We start from the raw sequence: 26,145 nt of genomic DNA on the forward strand, positions 1-26,145 counted from the left end.
AAGTACGAGCTATTACATAGCTGGGTGTCTATGAAAATGTACTACATTGTATATATATATACTACATTGTATATATACAAATGAAAGGCCTGTGGCCCTAATGACCATTTGTCAAATAAGATCCATAAATAACTAATAATAGCAGCAGTGCTAGTGGAAAGAATTATTAAATGATTAAAAACAAAACCTGAATTTTAGTAGTTAACGTTGCAAAACAATAGCACATTCTTAATTTCATCTTTGTAACCTTCCCACAAAATTTTAGCTCAATGGCACCAAAGGAACTTGATATATTTTAAAAAGCCTTTTACGAGATGGTGGCCATGATGACCCTACTGAATTTCTGACAGACCCAGAAAAATAATAGCACTCAGTCAGACCAGTTTGATTTAAATCCCATTGAGGAAACTTCGGACTTAAAAATTGGTCTGACTGTTCTTGAAAACCATGATTGTGCAACCATATTACTGTGGAACTGGACAGGTAGTTTAAAGTAAGTTTTCTGGCTGTCTCCAAAAATAACCACACTTTGTCAAGATCATCCCCATTTTAGGTACAGTATGTATGTATCAGCTTAATCCCACTGGTGGCACTTGTGAAGCGTTTTCCACAGATACTCTGCTTCCCTCTCACAATAAGATTCCTCATATGCTTCCATTCAGGCCAACAGTGATTAATATAAGCTATAAGTTTGTTTTGCAATTATTACAAAATAAATAAAGTTGATATCACATTGTCCTTGCTTACTGTTCCTTTTGTATGTCTGCTTCTGTCACGCCTTTCACAGCTAACTCTTCTGACACCCGTTCAAGGTACTCTGGATCTGGGTAGCCATATCTAAAATAAGATCATTTCAATGACTTTGAATTTAAGTTACAAAAGAAACAGATAAAATGTTCTTTCTGCTATAGTTTTGAGATTACACATCAAGTGAAAATGAAACATTACTACTTACGACTATAAATATATCATACAGCTTTCCATAACTTTTCATTATGAAAAGCTTTCAACAAGGGTCATCAGAAACAGGTAATGCTTCTCAATTGGGACAAAATTAAAGGATGAAAAAAACCAAAGGGTAAAAAGAGAGTTATTGAAAGATATTGCAGAACAACTTTTCTTCAAGTCTTGATTCCAATTGTAGAAAACAAATAATTAAAGTCTCAATTTCAATTGCTGCAAATAACAAACTGTTAAATCAGGGTTGAATTTTTATTAATTTTGTGAGTACTCCAAAATTATAATCTATTGAAAAACCACAAAATTTGAGCCTCAAGAACACATATGTTTTACAGTATATATTTACTGTTGTTGGCCACCGGTTTTATTTGTTTTGTGATGGATGTCATTCCATGTGACTACATTTTCTTCCCCAGTTGTCCTTGAGTGCCCTATCGTGAAGGTCAGTCGTCTCTTGAAGGCGATTTTCAACATCGCAAGCACTGCTCTTCCTTTAGGGTTGTCAGGAAGGTAAGCTCCCCTGCTAGTACCTTTATAACGAACGCCTGGATTTGGGTGGTCATTCTACAAAAGATTTCAGTAAACGCGGTAACATGAAAGGCATCATTTCCATCTGTATTGTTTTCCTTTTTTTAATTAAAACAGTGAACAAAACAAAAAAAGGGAGAGTGTCATGTATATATGTATAAAGATATGGTTAGAATGACACATTATGCTTATAATTTTACCTTGTTAATTGACGTCAAACTTTTGTATATATAAATTCTATCAGAAAGTAAACACTGGTGTCAAAGGCACTTAGACTTGTATACCTGAACAATGACAACCATAAATCAACTGTCTTTAAATTTCAGATATCTGAATATATGTCCCAAGAGATAAACATCAAATACGTCTTCCTTTAAAATATATCTCGATCATAGCAATCACTGTAGTTACATAATATAACAGCAAACCTTTTCCTAAATGTAACACATGTATTAGATTACTAATATATAGTACACCATATGCTTGACTGGACAACTTGAAAAATTGATAATTTCTGCTATCTTAAGATCTTTATTCCTGCTATTCAAGTCTGACCATTCTAACCTTAAGTCCTACCATTGAGTGTTAAGTTATTCTTTCTGGATAATGCTTACTTTATACATATCACTGATTAAAGAAAAACATTTTTACAAAAAAGGGGTAATGCCACAGATTGACTATATAACCCTACTCACAAACACACAAAAAAAGTAATATAAAATGATCATGAATTCCATAAAAGTCATCCAAATTAAACAAAACAGAAATCCGAATCTCCAAACTTTCACTAGCAGTGTAGATACAATAATTGACCTATAATACATAGATCATTGACTGTCCCCCTTATAGGGGAAACATAAAACTGATTACACAAGTAGGCATCCAACATTAATTTCACCAAAAATAAAGAACAGCTGCTCCCCAAGAATTTGAGGTATATACATGCATACATAATTTTATACATACCTGGTAATCCTTCTGATTAAAGAATTAGGATTGATAAGGATTTATTAGGATTGCTGATGGACGCAGGCTTAAAGCCTCTCTTTCCTTATCAGATACATTAAGAAAAAATATATCGGGTAATAAAAATGTCCATTACTTCAAACGTAAAATTTTAAGTAGTTAATTGTTCATTTTTACCTTTATCAGTTTTCAAATGTCAATCTAACAAGATATCAATCTACTGTTGTAAACTATTCCAAACATCCAATACTCCATCACTGAAAAAGTGTTTTCTTCCAGCTAGAGAGCAATGCTTTTTCTTGTCCTGTTGATATCGAAAAAGAGAAGAAGGTGTAGAAACAGATACTGTTAGCTTTCCTAGTAACGATCAATGAGAATAACAAAAGAACATACCTCTTGTATACCATCAGGAAAGCTGTATAAGATGTAAATAAATTGCTTGTCACCTTCAAACCCAGGCAAAGAGCCTTTTCTAACCTCCGTGTTCATTTTCCCATTGCGAGGTTGATTTCCAATAATGACCCCATATATGGCACCACAAGTAGGACAGACTGGTTTATGTGTAAATTGGGCATCAATACACTCTGGGTGAAAAGAATGGTTACATTTTGGAAGAGTTTTCACATTGTCACTTGTGACAGTGTCCATGCATATCACACAATCTTCATATATCCTTGGTTTCTCTTTGATTATATCCGCGTCAGACTGACTTTTGTCATCAGTCATCTTGAACATGTCACTCTCTTCCAAGTGTGTTTGCTGCTCATTCTGGTGAACAAAGCTTGGTGTCCGCTCAAATTGATGGTGGTCATCTGATTTCCATGCAGATCGGTGATAATCATCCAAACAGTCCTGTTTCAACTGATGTAATGACTGGACTAGACGTTGAGCACTGCCTGGGAAAACTTTGGGCTTAAATGAGGTTTGGATGCATGCTTTCCCAGCTTTCACATGACCCTCAAACATTTCTACTATAGCTTTTGTGACGTTTGGATCATGATTCACAAAGTGTATATCTTTAAGACTGTTGGTTGGTTGTGAAGTCTGGGCAAACTTCAAAATGGACTCCATAATAACTTTGGCAATATTTCTAGCCTTGTTGATGTCACTTCCTGGTCAACAAATACATACAAAAGGCATTAAGTAAATCTGTGTGCTTTATAATTTACCTTATCTACTTAGTTTGCAAAGTTAATAAAGATTTAAGACGATGAAAATGATTCCTAGAATTTTAGAAAACTGGTATCTGAATGCTGATTAAAGTACTAGTTTTGAACTTAAGAATTAGCTGCAATTGTTATGTCTAATAATATTTGATAACCATCTTCATTTTCAATAAACCAAAAATAAAAAAAAAAAAAAAAAAACAAAAAAACCTCAAAAAACTGAGTATTATTTTAGCAATACATATTCCCTACTGGTCTCCAAAAGCTCTAAAACTAGAATGATTTATAAAGATGGTGCTGTTCGCTATTAATTTGTACACAATTTCTTTAAACTGATTTAATGTAACTAAGTATAAATTAGTGCCATGACAATCTGACAACACCTCTTCAATCATCACTGTGTAATACTATTGTTATATGATGGAGTGCTGACAATGAATTTCTAAAAATAGTAATGGTGACCTTGACCTTGACCCATCAACTCTGAATCTCAAAGTTGTCAAAGATATTTTGATGCTTAATAAATATGTGAAGTTTATTGAAAATCCGTAAAGGAATGAAGTCAGTTGAGCAGACAAATGATTTTCCTAAAAAAAAGTGACAATGACATTTACGTAGATCCAACAAACTCTATTTTCAGATATCTAAATGTGTGATATGTGTTTGAAGTTTGATAAGAATCTTTTGAGGATTTTGTCAACTTAAACTAATAATTCTAATTCTAGTTTGAACTACTTCCAATGCTGGAATTTGAGAAGGAGATTTTAGAAGTTTCAATCAATTTGACCCTTTTTGGTCCCGCCCTCAGGCCTCTGGGTGTTTGAGTCCATATAATTTACAATTTTGGTGCATTTTTAGCCATGGAAATTTTTCGTAAAATTTTATTGAATTGGTCCATGGGTTTTCCAGAATAAGTTGGAAATGTTAAAAGTTTACGATGCAGGAAGCCGGACAAAGGGGATCTAAAAAGTGGAAGCCATGCATCTTTTCATAATTATCCAATTAAATCAGAGGCAGCTACACCTAGAACCTAATCAGATGCAGTAGATGTATTTAATATTTCAACAGCTAACCTGAAATGCAGCCTTCAAGGTTACAGTCTCAATGAATTTTCTGTCTACCTGGTATTTCAAATTAAATAAGGTTAGGAAAGAGTTTTAGCAATGGGGTTATGCATAATTCATATGTTTTATTGTGTTTCTAAGAAAAAGCGTGAAATTCTTAACATGGCCATTCCCAACCCCCAACCCCGCCTAAATGAAACAGATTTGAGAACAAGATTCATTTAGTATTTAGAGATAGTGTTGACAAAATCAATAGAAATGTGAAAGGTAAAGTAGTCTTCAGGTAATCAGTTATTTTGCTTCTTTTAATCGACCTATCTAAACTTAAAATAGACCAGGCATGGACCCAGGAATCAACAAGTTTCGTCCAGATTCTTTTACTAACTTCTGCTATGCCTGATATTTTAGTTAGCAAAATTGACAAACTTTAGGTAAAATGTCAATTAGTTATAAATTAAGCATCTAGCAAAAAGGAATTGGGAGAGAAGGATAGAATTTTAGTATGTTTTCCTTCAGCTGACAGCTAAGCAAAGAATTTTGATGTAGTATATATCTCACCTGTTCCAAGCACAGGAAGGGCGATCGAGCGCAGGCCCAGTTCAGTTGCTTTCGTAAATACGTTCAGTGCACATGAATGGATTTCTTTCTTGCATTTGCTAAGTGAATCAGTAGACAAACTGGGACAAATCACCATAAGCAGAATACCAGCATCAAAACCAGTGATTGGTACATGAAACATTTCTCCATATTTCTTCTTGTAATTCTTTTTAATTTTACTCATTTCCATGGAAAACTTTACTCCAGAAAGCTCTCCTTCCTTGATTCGTGTAGCTATTCTGCTATTGCTGTGTAATTGTTTGTCTTGACCACAAACAATTGCATCAACCCTTGTTGCCAATATGTCGCATGTATACACATGTACTCTTGTTTCAGATGTTAAATGGAATGTTTCCTCATCTATACCACGCCTGTTGCTGAATTCCCTATAAGGGTATAAAGGTTTGGCCTTTGGTCTTGCTCCCTTTGTGGTAAAGTCATCATTTCCTTCATCTATAAAAGGTGTTGAAGGAACATTATGTCCACTGATTTGCCGTGTAGGTAGGTTTGGTTGATGGCCAGTCAATTGCTGAGGATTGAGGTTTGCACTTTCAAGTAAACTATCAAATTCATTCTCAATTTCTTGCACAATCACAGCATTCTTATCAACAAAGTGAACTTCTTTCACAAAATGTTGAGTTTTCTGTTGTAATTTTGACCAGGCCCTTTTCAACCCCAAGCGATATTGCACCACACATAATGCAGGTGGCATCGAAAATATTCCTGAAATAAACAAATAACATTACAATAAACAAACTATATATTTACTTAAAGATTACCACCAATATTTTATATATGATTTATACAAACCCCCTGATGTGAAGTCGCTGTATTAACTACACAGCTTTATCACTTATTGAGAGAGTACAACCCCTTATTTCTTATACTGAGTATGTCTACTGTATCATGGCCAATCCCAATCAATGTAACAAATATATCAAAAAGGGACTGCATAGCAGTTTTAAGAATACAAAATGTTTCAAACTGGATCTATACAAATAATTAACATATCTTCACATTCACAACCGAAGATGAAATTCACAATGTTTTTAACTATTTACAATGAAGCTTGTGAATAAGGTTCTTATTGAGAGATCTTATAAAGTTCTGGTATGTACAGTCCGTTTAAGATAAATTCTGATATACACTTTGTTTACTTTCTTTTATCAAGCCTGAACATATCAAATAAAATGTGATGTAAATGAAAATAATGCATCAGTTTTGTAAGGAGAGTATTACATAAAGTTACAAATTAAGAACAGAGACACCACAACAGCCATTAGGTAGATGACTTTATAATTTAAAAAATTTGTTTTATTTTTGCTTAACATCCTATTAACAGCCAAGGTCATTGAAGGACATGTCAAGTTTGGGTTGTTGAGGAAAGCTTGAGTTCCCAGAGAAAAACCACTGACCTATGGCCAGTACCTGGTCTCTACCCTATATAGACCACATACCCATGACTCGGAGGTGGGAGAAGTGATAAGGGTGGTCAGATGCCTTAACCATTCAGCCAATGTAGGTCCCCCATTTAAATGTATAAATGTGTTGGTTAAAACTGCAATTGAAAAACAAGTATCCTATCCATAATCACTGCCTTGTCTGATGACATAATTGTCATCCATCTAAAAAAATGTTTGTTTCAACTCTTATCAAACATGTTTTTAATTTTCTGGTATTAGTATCTAAGGTCACTTTCCTTACCTGCACTGATAGCTGGGATCGCAACGGATTCTAACTCCAAGACATCAGCTTCCAGTATACTTGACATTACAGCATCCTGGAGTTTTTGTTCACATTCAGACTGCTTTTTTGAATCCCAGTGTGGTCCCACAGCATGAATGATATACTTGTAATGTTTCAGGTTACCTGCTGAGGTGTGACAAGATGTTCCTACTTTAACTTTCCCATTTTTTCGTACATATTCTGTCGATTCACGCTGAATGTTTGCAGCGTTGGATATTGCGTTTGCAACTCCTCCACCATGATCCAAATGCTCATTTGCAGCGTTCACGATACCATCAACTTTCAGACCCAGGATGTCTCCACTGTATACCAGAACCTCCATATTGTCCCCTAAATGATAAAGCCTGGCACTTGGTGGGGGTGGTAGTACTAGTATGGGTTCTTTTGTGCGGAAAGATGAAAACCCACAATCAAAATTCCTGGTTCGTCTACTGTTTGCCATGCCTATGGACTCCAAGACCTTGTATTTCATTGTCTGAACCTTGTTCCGATCAAGCCCAATAAGATTGATCACTTTCATGGTCTCTTCCTGTGGTATGCTGATATATACATCATACTGACTATCTGAAAGAGTTCTGAGGATCTCCTTCACACTTCCCATTTTGAAATGTCGGCCCTCCACATCAATTTGGACACAGACTGTATCACATTTCATTTGGGTAAGTTTCTTTTTGAAATCCAAGCAAAACTCTTTGCTTCCAGAGAAATATAATGTTGTGTCAACTTCAGAGTAACGCATACTCTTCAAACCCTTCTGGTAATGTTTGTAACTTGGATTTGTCTGCAAGAAAACTGAGAATGCATTGTAAACATCCACGTTGATTCCATCAACATAACCCTCTTCTGAAGGGAGGTTGATTTTTACAGAACCTTTCTTTTGTCTCATGTCCATGGAGTTGATAAACTCATTGGCAGCTTCAATCTGAGGGAAATTTCCAACCAGCTGACACATACCAGACATATCTACTTCCACTGTGGCTCCACTGTTCTCTTGTATCTCACATTTGTAGGGTAAAAATTTGGGGTCCATAAATGCATGAACGTTGAATAAACCCTGCAAGATTTAATTATCAAATTAGCAGATGTATTAATACTATTATCAATCTCAAATATCTGTATATCCAAACTGGAATTCAGAAAATGAATTATTCACTGTTTTACAAAAAAATAATAAATAGGAAGATGCCTTAAATCAATCATGAAGCAAACAGAAAATTAACAAAACTTCAAGCAAAGATGAATCCTGTTGAAATATTTTAGACAATTGTTGTTGTAAGCAGGTGAGTCTAGCAAACAGAAAATTAACAAAACTTCAAGCAAAGATGAATCCTGTTGAAATATTTTAGACAATTGTTGATGTAAGCAGGTGAGTCTAGCAAACAGAAAATTAACAAAACTTCAAGCAAAGATGAATCCTGTTGAAATATTTTAGACAATTGTTGATGTAAGCAGGTGAGTCTAGCAAACAGAAAATTAACAAAACTTCAAGCAAAGATGAATCCTGTTGAAATATTTTAGACAATTGTTGATGTAAGCAGGTGAGTCTAGCAAACAGAAAATTAACAAAACTTCAAGCAAAGATGAATCCTGTTGAAATATTTTAGACAATTGTTGATGTAAGCAGGTGAGTCTAGCAAACAGAAAATTAACAAAACTTCAAGCAAAGATGAATCCTGTTGAAATATTTTAGACAATTGTTGATGTAAGCAGGTGAGTCTAGCAAACAGAAAATTAACAAAACTTCAAGCAAAGATGAATCCTGTTGAAATATTTTAGACAATTGTTGATGTAAGCAGGTGAGTCTAGCAAACAGAAAATTAACAAAACTTCAAGCAAAGATGAATCCTGTTGAAATATTTTAGACAATTGTTGATGTAAGCAGGTGAGTCTAGCAAACAGAAAATTAACAAAACTTCAAGCAAAGATGAATCCTGTTGAAATATTTTAGACAATTGTTGATGTAAGCAGGTGAGTCTAGCAAACAGAAAATTAACAAAACTTCAAGCAAAGATGAATCCTGTTGAAATATTTTAGACAATTGTTGATGTAAGCAGGTGAGTCTAGCAAACAGAAAATTAACAAAACTTCAAGCAAAGATGAATCCTGTTGAAATATTTTAGACAATTGTTGATGTAAGCAGGTGAGTCTAGCAAACAGAAAATTAACAAAACCTCAAGCAAAGATGAATCCTGTTGAAATATTTAAGACAATTGTTGATGTAAGCAGGTGAGTCTAGCAAACAGAAAATTAACAAAACTTCAAGGAAAGATGAATCCTGTTGAAATATTTTAGACAATTGTTGATGTAAGCAGGTGAGTCTAGCAAACAGAAAATTAACAAAACTTCAAGCAAAGATGAATCCTGTTGAAATATTTTAGACAATTGTTGATGTAAGCAGGTGAGTCTAGCAAACAGAAAATTAACAAAACTTCAAGCAAAGATGAATCCTGTTGAAATATTTTAGACAATTGTTGATGTAAGCAGGTGAGTCTAGCAAACAGAAAATTAACAAAACTTCAAGCAAAGATGAATCCTGTTGAAATATTTTAGACAATTGTTGATGTAAGCAGGTGAGTCTAGCAAACAGAAAATTAACAAAACTTCAAGCAAAGATGAATCCTGTTGAAATATTTTAGACAATTGTTGATGTAAGCAGGTGAGTCTAGCAAACAGAAAATTAACAAAACTTCAAGCAAAGATGAATCCTGTTGAAATATTTTAGACAATTGTTGATGTAAGCAGGTGAGTCTAGCAAACAGAAAATTAACAAAACTTCAAGCAAAGGTGAATCCTGTTGAAATATTTTAGACAATTGTTGATGTAAGCAGGTGAGTCTAGCAAACAGAAGAAAATGAACAAAACTTCAAGCAAAGACAAATCCTGCTTACAGTTTGTCCATAAAACACCTGGTCACTGAACTCCTCCTTAGCACAAGATCATGTTGGACTTTGGATAAGAGTATATGCTAACAAGTATATCAGTGCTCTTTCTTTGTCTAAAATATCTTATCCTATCTGTCAACATTCACTACTACTTCTCGGAAGAGAACCGGTTTCAGTACACCTCTTGGTAGATGCTGAAGATACTGGCTTCTCAATCAACCTGATCATGGATTCATGTGGCTTGGGAAGAATTACCAAATTCGCAAGGATTCAATTGGTAGATGATCCAGTAGAATATTTATTCCGCCAAACAGACATTAAAGGTCTTCTTGCTCCAGCCATAACTAACGATTGAATTAATTGAAATCAATTGTTAAAAACACTCCTCCTGTGCACCTGAATGCCACTTTTGATTGATTGACTAAGAAACCACATCCAGAACAAGCACTGATGATAATCTAATTCTGTTTAATCTATACAACTTTCTGTTATACAACACATCCTCTGTAGCTTTACGTGAAAAGAATATCTATCATTGTTGTCTTAGGGAATGGTTTTAAATCAAATGTTGAGAAACCGATCTGAATCTAAAGTTGAAATCTAAAAAAAGTGTCACCTGTTTCAGGAACTAGTATTTCTTGGGAAAGGTGGTGAACAGGATGTTTTTGTGAGTAATAAAACCTTTACTCTGATCTATGTGTAGTGACTGTACTAACTGTGATAGGGCTTGGAGACAATAGGAGACCTAGGGGGAAAAAACATTCTTTGGCCACATCGATTTTTGATGTTCAGACAGCTCTGGTAACACTTTAAGGAAGCATCCATGGATGAAAAACAAATCCACAGAGCAATTTCACAGCTATCAACTTGCTAATGAGGATATCAGTTCACTGATTTTGAAGTAGGATTGACATCAGAATGAGGAGTACAAACTTAGATCATGCAATCTGTTAAATGAACATGAGGGACCATGTCCTTAATACCAGAAATGGGTGTGAAGTACTACCATACATGGCACATTGTGTAGCAGTGCATAACACTCAGTGTAATCTACACTCAGTCAGCTCTTGAACCTATAATGTTATAGTTTGAATGTAAAATACACCTGTCATTCCCTGCATATTATAGACTACCTCCCAGTAATAGTACCGTACATAAGAAGTAGAAAGGAACAAAATAGTCTATGAGATCCATGAAGGATTTTGACACCAGCCATCACAAGATCTATGTTGTTTCTTTATAACTTGGATTTTCTCTATCCTTTCTCATCCTCCTATTTACTTAATGTTGAATATATTGAAAGGTGAATTGATCATAAGGTACCATCAATAAACAAGAGAAATTCAATTTCCATATGAAATTGACAAAATATCCATCTAGTGCATTAAGAAAAAAGTTTTTAAAATCTACAAATATCCTTATTCAAAATGACAACATGTCATTCAGTTGTGTTTTCAGTCAGTCTCAATATATTTTATACTAATATGTAAAATTTGAAAATATCCATCCAGTGTTTCCCAAATACTAACTTTCATAGTCTAATTCAACTGCTAGTCATCTTGACCTTTCATTAAGTCTCAAAAATCTAAACATAAAATATGCAGATAGGCAACACGTCACCAAGCGAAACTTTCATAGATGTTTTTTAGAAAGAACCTAACAGAACTTCTCAAGAAGTAGCAATAATACAAATAAGTGACCAAAATCCAAGCTTTCATTCAATCTTACTCTGCATAACAAATGACCAAAGGAAACCTTGCTCAGAAGTTTTAGAATGATCCACCTACATGGTCTCAAGGAAAGGAGATAACATAATCGAAGATGGCCACCTGTCGGTCATTCATTTCTCCTGATCAGTTTTATGAAGACACAAGACCACTAAGGACCAACAGGAACCTATGTATTTGAAATTTGTGAAAATCATGAAATAGTAGAAATAGCAATGTAGATTTTAACTAGCAAAAACTATCTTTTGCCAATTTGCTTTTCTATCTATTTAATAACTGGGTTATTTGGGACCAAAGAAACCTAAAAAAGAAATTCAGAATAAGCTCCATCCAGTACTTCTAGAATAGTGATAATTCTCAAAGTCAAAGAAAGGACCATGGGGAACCTACATACATGTGTGAAATTGGAGAAAGTTCTACCCTGACTAATGACAAAATAGAGATAACAAGAACAGTTTAGGAACCGAACATAGACAGAACGACAAAGCTGGACCATGATAAAGGATAGTTTAATTAGATAGACAGAACGACAAAGCTGGACCATGATAAAGGATAGTTTAATTAGATAGACAGAACGACAAACCTGTACCATGATAAAGGGTATTTTAATTAGATAGACAGAATGACTAAGTTGGACCATGATAAAGGATAGTTTAATTAGATAGACAGAACGACAAAGCTGGACCATGATAAAGGGTATTTTAATTAGATAGACAGAAAGACTAAGTTGGACCATGATAAAGGGTAGTTTAATTAGATAGACAGAACGACTAAGTTGGACCATAATAAATGGTAGTTTAATTAGATAGACAGAACGACTAAGTTGGACCATGATAAAGGATAGTTTAATTAGATAGACAGATCGACAAAGTTGGACCATGATAAAGGATAGTTTAATTAGATAGACAGAATGACTAAGCTGGACCATGATAAAGGATAGTTTAATTAGATAGACAGAACGACAAAGCTGGACCATGATAAAGGATAGTTTAATTAGATAGACATAACGACTAAGTTGGACCATGATAAAGGATAGTTTAATTTGATAGACAGAAAGACAAAGTTGGACCATGATAAAGGATAGTTTAATTAGATAGACAGAACGACTAAGCTGGACCATGATAAAGGGTAGTTTAATTAGATAGACAGAACGACTAAGTTGGACCATGATAAAGGATAGTTTAATTAGATAGACAGATCGACAAAGTTGGACCATGATAAAGGATAGTTTAATTTGATAGACAGAACAACAAAGCTGGACCATGATAAAGGATAGTTTAATTAGATAGACATAACGACAAAGCTGAACCATGATAAAGGGTAGTTTAATTAGATAGACAGAACGACTAAGTTGGACCATGATAAAGGGTAGTTTAATTAGATAGACAGAACGACTAAGTTGGACCATGATAAAGGATAGTTTAATTAGATAGACAGATCGACAAAGTTGGACCATGATAAAGGATAGTTTAATTAGATAGACAGAACGACAAAGTTGGACCATGATCGACAAAACCATGATAAAGGATAGTTTAATTAGATAGACAGAATGACTAAGCTGGACCATGATAAAGGATAGTTTAATTAGATAGACAGAACGACTAAGCTGGACCATGATAAAGGATAGTTTAATTAGATAGACAGAACGACAAAGCTGGACCATGATAAAGGATAGTTTAATTAGATAGACATAACGACAAAGCTGGACCATGATAAAGGATAGTTTAATTAGATAGACATAACGACAAAGCTGGACCATGATAAAGGATAGTTTAATTAGATAGACAGAACGACTAAGCTGGACCATGATAAAGGATAGTTTAATTAGATAGACATAACGACAAAGCTGGACCATGATAAAGGATAGTTTAATTAGATAGACATAACGACAAAGCTGGACCATGATAAAGGATAGTTTAATTAGATAGACATAACGACAAAGTTGGACCATGATAAAGGATAGTTTAATTAGATAGACAGAACGACTAAGCTGGACCATGATAAAGGATAGTTTAATTAGATAGACATAACGACAAAGCTGGACCATGATAAAGGATAGTTTAATTAGATAGACATAACGACAAAGCTGGACCATGATAAAGGATAGTTTAATTAGATAGACATAACGACAAAGCTGGACCATGATAAAGGATAGTTTAATTAGATAGACATAACGACAAAGCTGGACCATGATAAAGGGTATTTTAATTAGATAGACAGAACGACTAAGCTGGACCATGATAAAGGATAGTTTAATTAGATAGACAGAATGACTAAGCTGGACCATGATAAAGGATAGTTTAATTAGATAGACAGAATGACTAAGCTGGACCATGATAAAGGATAGTTTAATTAGATAGACAGAACGACTAAGCTGGACCATGATAAAGGATAGTTTAATTAGATAGACAGAATGACTAAGTTGGACCATGATAAAGGATAGTTTAATTAGATAGACAGATCGACAAAGTTGGACCATGATAAAGGATAGTTTAATTTGATAGACAGAACGACAAAGCTGGACCATGATAAAGGATAGTTTAATTAGATAGACATAACGACAAAGCTGGACCATGATAAAGGGTATTTTAATTAGATAGACATAACGACAAAGCTGGACCATGATAAAGGATAGTTTAATTAGATAGACATAACGACAAAGCTGGACCATGATAAAGGATAGTTTATTTATATAGACATAACGACAAAGCTGGACCATGATAAAGGATAGTTTAATTAGATAGACATAACGACAAAGCTGGACCATGATAAAGGATAGTTTAATTAGATAGACATAACGACAAAGCTGGACCATGATAAAGGATAGTTTAATTTGATAGACAGAACGACAAAGCTGGACCATGATAAAGGATAGTTTAATTAGATAGACATAACGACAAAGCTGGACCATGATAAAGGATAGTTTAATTAGATAGACATAACGACAAAGCTGGACCATGATAAAGGATAGTTTAATTAGATAGACATAACGACAAAGCTGGACCATGATAAAGGATAGTTTAATTTGATAGACAGAACGACAAAGCTGGACCATGATAAAGGATAGTTTAATTAGATAGACATAACGACAAAGCTGGACCATGATAAAGGATAGTTTAATTAGATAGACATAACGACAAAGCTGGACCATGATAAAGGATAGTTTAATTAGATAGACATAACGACAAAGCTGGACCATGATAAAGGATAGTTTAATTAGATAGACATAACGACAAAGCTGGACCATGATAAAGGATAGTTTAATTAGATAGACATAACGACAAAGCTGGACCATGATAAAGGATAGTTTAATTAGCCTTGAAATTGAATCATTTACAAATATCTGAATATAAGATACAGCAGCAAGCAAAGCCTAAATCCATTAACTTTTACAAAGTTTATACAAAACAGACAATATGTATAGATGGTAGTACGTATTTCTACAATATTCAGTTCTCGATCATTACATCTTATCAAATATCTATGTTGTCTATATATCTAAATCATTACGTCCAACAATAGAAGCTTACATACCTGTTGTTCCATAGTTGCTGTCTGGAAATCAGCATTCTTTTCTCTCAGGACTTTTTCCGCATCTGTAATTTATACCATTATTTAGATGTAGACTGACCGAGGAGTAATCCATGTTAGTGATATTGCATACGGTATATTTGGTAATATTGGTGGGGAATTTAATTTTGCTGTATCAGCTGTCTTTAAGGACAGCATAATATTTCATACAAAGAAAGTATTTCACAGTGAAACAAAATCTTAGCAAAAGTTATTAAAATCTGTACGTATGATCATTAATGTTCAGACATGCCAGAAAACCTGAAATAAAAGCTGGTGAACTCAAACAACTAGACTGTACAGTACAACTTTGTAGTCTTGAGATCACTGGGCCTATGGGGAAACTTCAGCCATCTGAGTATTCGAGTTAATCAAATCTGAATGTTTGGTATGAAGTTTGGGTGGTACCGAGGAGTTACCTTGAATTAAACAGGTTGTTCAAATTAAAATCATACACAACTTCAAAAAATGAGGTTCAGTTGTACATGGTGTTCAGAGTTTCTCAGCTAGTGTCATATTAAGAACAATATCAGGGATCACTTTATCAAAAATATACATGTAGATACCAAAATCAAAAATGTATAATGACCACTTTACCTTGAATATTCTTTAAAAGGAATAAGAAACAAACATTCATACTGTATTTGTAGGCATTAATTGATATAACTGCCAATTTCCAGTACATGTTTACTAAAGCACTTCCAAAACAACAATAAACTTTCCTAGATTGATCTAGTAATATCTTACTGTATAAATAATGCTATGAAATGATTGAGAGTCTAGAAACAAAACAAGAGTATCAGTGAAGCTGATGAATGCTCCCCAAAACAACTTTATTGGACACAAAACTTAAACAAAGAGCAATAATTCTGTAATTAAGGAGTTGCAGGCCCTGAATTTGGTATACTGCACATTATTTTAGTATGACGAATGTGTACACCAAGTTTCATGATCCTTGTTTTAATGCAAGCAAAGCAATACTCATGACACAAAATTTTAACAACCGGCTATAGCTCTTTAACTGAGTGGGTCATGGGCTCTGATTTTGTTACACTGCACTTTGCTTTTGTGTGACTGATGTTTATATCACATTTCAATATCCTAGTTTAAATGTTGGCAAAGTAATGTTCCAGACAAAAAATTTTGAAAGGGCATATTGTCTCGATATGATAACATTGTCTTGATATGATCATATTGTCTTAATATGATCAATGTAAACACCAAGATTTATTATCTCAGCTTAAATGCAAACAAAGTTATGCTCTGGACATGAGAGGATGGATGGAAAGATGGACGGACGGACTGACAAGGTGGCGACTATATGCTCCTCTGAAAATTTGCTGGGACCATAAACAACAGATCAGTGAAAGCTTTCAAGGAAATATGAAAGATGGCAGAAAAATATAATGTATTTGTATTAAGTACAGAAGCAGGTATAGATATTTTCTAATAGCTTAGGAAATGTGATTCATAAGTAAAACTAAAGTCTGTCCTTTTCTTTACAATTCTCAATTATGTCTTCTAAGAGTTTTTATGACCCTGACTATAAAAAAAAATACATACCTGTTTTACTTTTACAGGTGACAAGCACTTCATTGACTTTGTTTCTATATGGCCATGCTATTCCAAATGGTCTAACCCCTAAGTCACGTTCAAGCCAATTCCTCACATCGGTCCTAGTGTGTTGCGATTGGATGACAACACAACTTTCCATCACTGAGGTCGGCTTTATATAATGTGTGACTCCTGAATCACTGCAAATATCGTCACCAAATATTATTGTAAATTAAAGTCTTTTACCAACTTAACCATTATATACATGTATACAGAATATACAGCAACATGGTATGTACTGAAATTTTACTGATTTTTCTGATAAATGTCATTCCAAAGATTTTTCTCCATTTATGTTTATATGTCCAAACCAATGAGACAATTGTCATTTATACCAAATAGAATTCTAACTGTAAATAAATCTAGGTTCATTTGGGTCGGGATTAACACTGTGAAAACTGTATCAAGTAATTAACTGATCACTTCACTTTCTCATGACTGTTTCTTACCTTCTGCTAGCCTTCAGTGTCATATCCATAGCTTCAGCAATGTCTTCTACAAAAAATAATCATAAAATGACAACTTATTATTACTAATTAAAAGAATTTCTTGTTATTTTATTTATCCTGCAATAAGTAACCTTGACCTTTGACCTGATGATTTACCATTTGATTTTGATTCATAATGCTTCATATCTTATGACAAAACATCTACAATGCAAGGGTAACAAAATTTTACTTTGACCTTGAACTTTTGGTAACCTTTGCTTCTGGTAAACTGTTCATCATAACAATATAACACAGTATTCACCAGTGAAATATTTCAAGTTTGAACTTGACCTCTGACCAGAAAACCTTCACTAGTTGTCAGCTTACTTCACGCCTCTAAACAAGAAACTTGGTTTATAACAAGCAGTATTTGGTAACACTTTATTTTAAGTAACACTGACCTCCAGCTGATAGTTTCAGTAATGCCATAACACTGCAATGTTTATGCATTTACATATATATTTAGTTTCAGTAAAATATCTTAAATGCTTAAGACTTATCATTTGAAAACACCATCCTGAAAATTTTGCTTCCTATCACCTAATTTCTGGTCACGCTATATGAGCATTATATTGTAAAAGTAGAGGAGCCTCAGAGTTGCATGAGGACAAGCTCAATGATGCAATAGTTATGGCTGGACAAGATTATATTGAAATGTGTAGTTTCATTTTGACATTGAAGTAAACAGTAACTGAATAATATATACTCACCTTGCTCATCTTGAAGAGAAATCTCACCACGTCCAGACCTTCTGGTTTCAGGTCTAGTTTTCTGGACAGGTTCCAGATCTCCAGTGCCATTATCCACTTTGTCGTGGTCAGGTTTACGTACATCATCTCTCAGAATATTATCAATTTTTGAAACCAGAATCATCTTATCGGCAGCACTGCATGTAACTCTAAAGTACACTCTATGCTGAGGTGTAGTTTGTTCTCCTTCAACAACACAACCTGATATTGTATTACAGCTAATTTTTTATTTGTCTCAAATCCTTAAGGAGAACAGTAAATTTTATTTTTAGTTTAGAAGGTCATCTTGAAGTAATTACGACTTATAAATGAAAAAAAGTCATCTTGTAGAAATTCCAATTAACAAAAAAAATTTAAAAAAAAGAAAAGAACAGCTTTCATACACATTTTAAAACCAAATGGACTACTGAAAAATAATGTGTAATTCCTCATACAACATTCCTTAAGTCACAAAACTGAAAATTCTGTTTGTTTCTGTAGCAGGTTTTTACACCTGCTATACAAAATGGGGATGTTCACAAATTGTATACATGTACTTACATATACTATAGTAGGAACTAAAAGTCTTAATGAAAGATAATGTAATAATTATCAAGTTGTAAAAGAATTGTTGCAGAATAGATTTAATTGACACTAATAAAGATATGAGAGAAAGTGGAAACAGTGTTTTAAATCAGGTACTTACTGATGTTGACTGGCTGAGTCTTTGGCCAAGGGTCAACAGAAGATTCACCAACTGAAATTTAAAATAGAATGTCAGTCATCAGTTTGAAGTATTAGAAATATTAAAATATTTACAAATATCAGTAGATTTTTATCAAATTGTTTCCTCATAATTTTCTGTGTATGCAATCAAATGATGTAAATAACCAGAGAATGTAAAGGAGACCACCAATGTAATTATTTGATTACCTGGTATTTCTTTTATCCTTAGATATCGAACGAGCAGAAAATCTTTTCAAAGTGTCTTATTAGTACAGGTATGTCACATAGACAAATCAGTTCATAATAAATCTGTTATCAAGATATAAGAAATAAAAGATGAAATTTGCAGGTACTGTTAATCTTTGCTGAAGTTCATATTTCATACCCATAATTGACTTTTCTTCTTCTGTGAAATTCTGAAACAGAGAAGAAATTGCTAATGGGATAATATCTAAAACTTTTAATGACAGTCTCTTAATGCTAGAGTGACATCCCTTTATGCTAGAGTGGCAGTCTCTTAATGCTAGAGTGACATCCCTTTATGCTAGAGTGGCAGTCTCTTAATGCTAGAGTGACATCCCTTTATGCTAGAGTGGCTGTCTCTTAATGTTAGAGTGACATCCCTTTATGCTAGAGTGGCAGTCTCTTAATGCTAATGTGACAGTCTCTTAATACTAGAGTGACAGTCTCTTCATGCTAGAATGACAGTCTCTTCATGCTTGAATGACAGTCTCTTAATGCTAATGTGATAGTGTTTTAATGCCAAAAGGAGGGTATTTTAACTCTAACGTCTTTGCATCTTAATTCTAAAGTGAAAGTATGTTCATTCTAAACTGCTAATTTTCTTCAGCTTAAATGCCAGTATCTTTATGCTAATGTGATAGTATCTTAATTCCAATCAATGCTAAAGTGCCCTATGTATATCAATGTTTAAGTGCCCTTTGTATATCAATGCTTAAGTGCCCTATGTATATCACTGCTAAAGTGCCCTATGTATATCACTGCTAAAGTGCCCTACTTATATCAATGCTTAAGTGCCCTACTTATATCACTGCTCAAGTGCCCTATGTATATCAATGTTTAAGTGCCCTTTGTATATCAATGCTTAAGTGCCCTATGTATATCACTGCTAAAGTGCCCTATGTCTATCACTGCTAAAGTGCCCTACTGATATCAATGCTTAAGTTCCCTACTTATATCACTGCTTAAGTGCCCTACTTATATCACTGCTAAAGTGCCCTACTTATATCAATGTTTAAGTGCCCTATGTATATCAATGCTTAAGTGCCCTATGTATATCACTGCTAAAATGCCCTATGTATATCAAAGCTAAAGTGCCCGATGTATATCAATGCTTAAGTGCCCTATGTATATCAATGTTTAAGTGCCCTACATATATCACTGCTAAAGTGCCCTATGTATATCACTGCTAAAGTGCCCTACTTATATCAATGCTTAAGTGCCCTACTTATATCACTGCTAAAGTGCCCTATGTATATCACTGCTAAAGTGCCCTATGTCTATCACTGCTTAAGTGCCCTACTTATATCACTGCTAAAGTGCCCTACTTATATCAATGTTTAAGTGCCCTATGTATATCAATGCTTAAGTGCCCTATGTATATCACTGCTAAAGTGCCCTATGTATATCACTGCTAAAGTGCCCTACTTATATCAATGCTCAAGTGCCCTATGTATATCAATGTTTAAGTGCCCTTTGTATATCAATGCTTAAGTGCCCTATGTTTATCACTGCTAAAGTGCCCTATGTCTATCACTGCTAAAGTGCCCTACTGATATCAATTCTTAAGTGCCCTACTTATATCACTGCTTAAGTGCCCTACTTATATCACTGCTAAAGTGCCCTACTTATATCAATGTTTAAGTGCCCTATGTATATCAATGCTTAAGTGCCCTATGTATATCACTGCTAAAATGCCCTATGTATATCAAAGCTAAAGTGCCCGATGTATATCAATGCTTAAGTGCCCTATGTATATCAATGTTTAAGTGCCCTACATATATCACTGCTAAAGTGCCCTATGTATATCACTGCTAAAGTGCCCTACTTATATCAATGCTTAAGTGCCTACTTATATCACTGCTAAAGTGCCCTATGTATATCACTGCTAAAGTGCCCTATGTCTATCACTGCTTAAGTGCCCTACTGATATCAATGCTTAAGTGCCCTACTTATATCAATGCTAAAGTGCCCTACTTATATCAATGCTAAAGTGCCCTATGTATATCAATGTTTAAGTGCCCTTTGTATATCAATGCTTAAGTGCCCTATGTATATCACTGCTAAAATGCCCTATGTATATCACTGCTAAAGTGCTCTATGTATATCAAAGCTAAAGTGCCCTATGCATATCAATGCTTAAGTGCTCTATGTATATCACTGCTAAAATGCCCGTAACATAGTGCTAAAGTCATAGTGATTTAATATCAGTGTGACAGTTTCTCAAATCTGAAGTGACAATATCTAAGTGCTAATAAGATAGTACCTTAATTATCCTAAAGCAACAGATATGACATGCTTAAGGGACAGTTTTCTGAATGCTTCAATGACAAGTATCTTACCACTAAATTGTCCAAATTATTTTGATATCATATGGGCTATTTGACAAAAGTTTAGAGTTGACTCAAACAGTCAAATCAATTAGGACTAAGTACTTAAGTGAGATGTTCTCATCAATTTCTGGTGTGAAAGCATCTTCCAGTTTAAGAAACCTACTGCAAAGGTCTGTGTGTCCCTTGGATAGACGACAATGCTGATTTTCTTCAAATGACTTGGGTTAGACTCCACCATGAAGCATTTAATTTTTTGGAGCATCTCCTTGGCCACCACAGATGAAGGGTAATTTAAGTTACCGGTCCCAATGGCAGGAAATGATATAGAATTCATGCCTAATTCATTAGCTCGCTCCAGGCATTTTGTCACGAACTTCCCTACCATCTAAAATGAAAAGAATGAATAAACTTTAACAGCACTAAGTGACTTGTATAGTGTTAAGATACTTGAGTGTCTGAAAGTATTGGGATGAAGTGACCCATATTTTGCTGCTGAATTTGTCTACAAGTATTCAGTTACCTTAGAATTTACAATCATAACACTATTGTGATAGCATTTTTGGCCGCAATAGTCACCCTTGCAGGCCCTGAATTTGATATATTGCACATCCTCTTTTTATAACCAATGTATACATCGTGTTTTGTTATCCTAGTTTAATTGCACACCAAGTTATGATCCCTACACAAAACTTTAACAAAGGGCAATAACTCTGTTATGAAGGATTTGCAAACCCAAACATTGATGCACTGCACTTGTTTGGTCAATGTAAACGCAAAGTTTCATTATCCTAGCTTAAATGAAAGCAAGTTACACTCTCAACAAGAAATGTAAACAAAGAGGAATAACTCTGTAATCAAGGCCCTGAATTTGGTACAATACACATCATCTTTGTATGATCAATGTATACACCAAGTTTCATTATTCTAGTTGAAACAAGAATACTGACAGGTCAGCAAGGCCCCACTATGTGGCTTGATTGTTTTATTTTCATTTTTAACTGATTTTAATTTATAGTTACAGTGACAAATGACAAATGACAAATGACCCTTGACAATCTATCTCAAACAAGCACTTTTGGTTAAGAAGCATTGCATCAAGTTTGAGTTAGATTGGCTACAGCAAACTCAAGTTGTTCCAAAAAATGGATTTTCCATTACTGCAACAACAACCTCAACCTTTGACATCTTTGGTCTGAAAAGTAACCCCTTGCAAGCACTTTTGGTTAAGAAGAATAAATTCAGGTTTGAGTAAGAATGGCTGTAACAAACTGAAGTTATTATGAAAATGTTTTTTCCATTATGGTAACAACAACCTCAACCTTTGACTTCTTGGTCTGAAAAGTAATTCCTAGCAAGCAGATTCAGTAGGAAAGCATTGTATGAATTTGGAGTTTGACTGGTCCAAGGGAACCCAAGTTATATCACAGAAACCAATTTTCTACTTAGAGTAACAGTAATCTGGACCATTGACCCTGGGACCTGTAAAGCAATCCAAAGCAAGCCATCTGTGTAAGGAAAGTTTGCGTCTGATTGGCCAAAGAAAACTTGTTATTGCAGAGAAACTGATTTTTCTATTTATAGTAACAGTGACCTTGGCCTTTCAAGATGAAAAGCAATCCCATACAAGCACTTTCAATAAGGAAGCACTGTATTAAGTTTGAAGTTATTGCACGGAAACAAAAGTGTAGACGGACTGATGAACCTTACATCAGGTTAAAACGTAGTCAGACTTTGATGCTGTACAGACCCTGTACACATAATACTTAAGGACTAAAATACTTTTAATTTTAAAATGTTAAGTACCTGGTATATCACTGATCATCAATGAAATCATGATTCAATATTGGATGTGTAACAAATAGAGAATGTAGAGTGTATCAAGTCTAACCTCTGTTTTCTTTGTTTGGTTCTTATCAAGTGAGGGCCAAACATCAAATGCTCCATGGAACACTTTTCTGCAAAGGAGCTGGTGCCCATCAGTGACTGCTAATTCACCAAACTTGATGCCATTCGCATATTTTTTCCTGCATTCCTTTTGTAACTTTGGCCCTGCCCTTTGAGACAATGAATTAGAAACAGTACCACTGGAAAGATCCAAGCATTTGCTTGTGGTGTTCACAATGACATCCGCCTTCAGGAAAAAAGAAATTATATTATATTCAATGACTTTGCAAATAGAACTTGAAGTTGATCAATAACTAAAATGATACCTAGACATTAACTGCCATTAGACATATCATTCTTACTTACTGTATAGTGTTAGGAATTTCTGTATTACCATTACAAGCTATGAAAGGGCTCACATTTTAAATGATGGTTATTTTCTCCCTTGTATTACATCTTTATCAAATATGGTAAAGATTGTGACAGCTGATGTTATCTTACTTCATAAATGGCAATTTATTGGATTCATAATGTCAACATTAAGAATATCAAAAAAGGAAAATATTTCTAGAAATAATCAATCACTCCATTGTGATGTAAACAGAATTTTTGTAAGATAACACATAACCCAAGTTTTAAAGCTATTTACATCTATGTTTCATTACCTCAAAATCTTGAAAACAGGAAATCAGTTCTTGAAATTAATCTGTTAGATGATTGAAGGATCAACCTGCGCTATTTAGGGAGATACAAGAAAACGACCCTGTTAATTGTGTACCCAAATCCATATGCAAATCCCAATTCAAATATAGTAAAACCTGCCTAAAACGTCCCATCTACATCACAAATATCTATCTTTAAAGCATCGCTTTATAAAGACTTGTGATTGTCCTTATAAACAGATCTAGACATATTGATGGAGCCGCTGTGATATCTTCGTTGATAGTGTTTTAAAGCTTTACATACCTGTTCTTTAGTAATATCTCCCTTCAAAACCAAAAGCTGTATAGGGTTACGGCCCCTGCTGCGTTGTAGACCTAAGTAAACAAAGAAATAAGGATAACGAGCTTCAGTTAATATTTCTTATAACAGAAAAAATCTTCATTCATGTAATTAAATGAGTTTCAACAAGGAACATCTTTAGCTTCATAAGATTTCTCCTCTTGGAATAAATCTTTCCATAAAAGGGAAGTGAAAAATATTGAAAAAAAAACAGATGTACACCTGAAGACTCTGTTATTGAGCATGCAGATTGGTAATCCTCCATCGGAACAGCCAGTATGATGTCCCTTAGACTAGTATCAAGAGAGCACAGCTCTTTCATGGCTTGTAATGCCACTTTTAGGAACTTTGAAAATGACCAATCACAACAGTTATGTAGGTCAACAGCTACTGAGTTGACTCCCTCCAATCGTTTAAACACTTGTGTGATTGAGGCAGCTAAGTCGTGTTTAGCCTTGCCCATGCCAGGATGTGGAACAAAAATGGTTGCTTGTTGAGCTGCTTCTGGAAAGGACATTGAACTGCATCTTACATGTCATTATGACATGTTTTATTTTTCAATATCAGAGCTATTAATTAAGAATTGTACAATATATGTGCTATACTGATGTTCTGAGAGTTTTGTTACGATTTTTGTCATTAACAGATAACTGAAAGCTTCATTGTATAATCCTATTCCATTTTGTTAACATGTTTAATAAAACTTATAAACAAATTCATTTGTATTATGTGTACAACACATCTTTAACAATAATGCTTTAAAACAAATACCATAAAATACGTCAATTTTAATGGAATCATATGATCATGGAATACATCAAGTTAACGAGACTTTCATGAATGTTTGAAATCATGTTGCCAACTGAAAAAATGTCTTCAGGAAAGGATCGACAGCAAATTTTTTTCACTATAATCATATGATAGCATACCTGCAAGTGGTGAATGAATCGGCAACATATTTACAGTAACAGATGCTGCTATGTTGTTGACGGGGCTTGTGACAAATCCAAGTTGAGCTTGACCACACGTCCACCATTCTGTTGGAATGACTGTCTTTTTGTCGGAGAAATTGTCAAAGGTCAATTGGTCATCCCTTGGCTGGTCAGAGTCTGTACTGTGAGTGGCAATCACACATCTGTTCACCATTTCGAGGTCCCTGACTTTTTCTATGTGGATCTGTGGGATAGATAATTCCACATTCGGATGCTGAAAGGATGTGATGTCATTTAAAGACGTTTGTATGTTAGCTTGAGCAGTATTTACTCTGTCTGCTGGCCCGTTGATTTGAATGACAACCCGATCAGGAGAAACATCTTGGAATGACATATCCACTTTCAAAGAGTTTCTCATTTGCAACATGTCATCTTTCACATATTTATTGAAGAATCTGATTTGGTCATACCCTTCTATGTGGACACTGCTGGTTACATTTGTCACTTTGGCTGATGACAATTTCCGTCCACCTAATACCTCAATAGTTTCTGAGACCTGAGGCAAAATGTCATCGGTGACATACACATATGTCATTTGTACTGTGTCATCAACCGACCAGCACAATTTACCTCTGAACTGTGTTTTCATTATTTGTAGCCTTTTATGTTGTTCTGTTCTTGTTGCTTTTAGGTCCAATACTTTTATACTTGACTTGATCAAGGCTGCTACCTTCTCAGTAACATCTTGGCTGTCTGCTAACACCAGAAGTTCGGGAGCAATAGTGCTTTTCTTTACCATCCAATGACAGGTAATGTTACTTAGTTTGTGATTATTTATGTAGTTCTTCACCTCACCATGTGATAACAGTTCATACTCGCCTTTGCATAGAGAGATTAAAGCTTGTTCAGATGACATTTCAAGGGCATGCTCTACGTACCACTGGTCTTTAACACTGTCTGATTTGTGGTGAATATCAACAACCACATAGGTA

At 34.5% G+C, this 26,145-nt stretch overlaps 1 protein-coding gene across 1 annotated transcript; it reads right to left on the reverse strand.

Moving 5' to 3' along the window:
- LOC132544368 (uncharacterized) lies at positions 1-24,543 on the reverse strand. Its single transcript, XM_060207953.1, has 15 exons — positions 24,444-24,543; positions 24,186-24,256; positions 23,224-23,466; positions 21,499-21,720; positions 19,148-19,178; positions 18,743-18,793; positions 18,019-18,243; positions 17,270-17,315; positions 16,770-16,960; positions 15,171-15,232; positions 6,986-8,081; positions 5,243-6,004; positions 2,848-3,566; positions 1,307-1,524; positions 1-837 (listed from the first exon to the last, which is right to left on the reverse strand). Exons 1-15 carry the CDS (start codon positions 24,541-24,543, stop codon positions 744-746), a joined length of 4,131 nt encoding a protein of 1,376 aa, XP_060063936.1. The 3' UTR covers positions 1-743.
- Positions 24,544-26,145: the final 1,602 nt, after the last annotated feature.

The sequence above is a fragment of the Ylistrum balloti genome, unplaced genomic scaffold (assembly GCF_031769215.1).
Source record: "Ylistrum balloti isolate Yb309-2 unplaced genomic scaffold, AGI_CSIRO_Ybal_v1 Utg369794, whole genome shotgun sequence".
In the NCBI taxonomy this organism is placed as follows: Eukaryota; Metazoa; Mollusca; class Bivalvia; order Pectinida; family Pectinidae; genus Ylistrum; species Ylistrum balloti.

Bases quoted from the DNA above. Each gene is read 5' to 3' on its own strand.
- LOC132544368 (XM_060207953.1), bottom strand. From the start codon at position 24,543: ATGAAAGAGCTGTGCTCTCTTGATACTAGTCTAAGGGACATCATACTG. The intron at 24,257-24,443 runs GTGTACATCTGT...TTGTTTACTTAG, and splicing joins CTCAATAACAGAGTCTTCAG to GTCTACAACGCAGCAGGGGC. The intron at 838-1,306 runs GTAAATATATAC...ATCTTATTTTAG, and splicing joins AAAACCGGTGGCCAACAACA to ATATGGCTACCCAGATCCAG.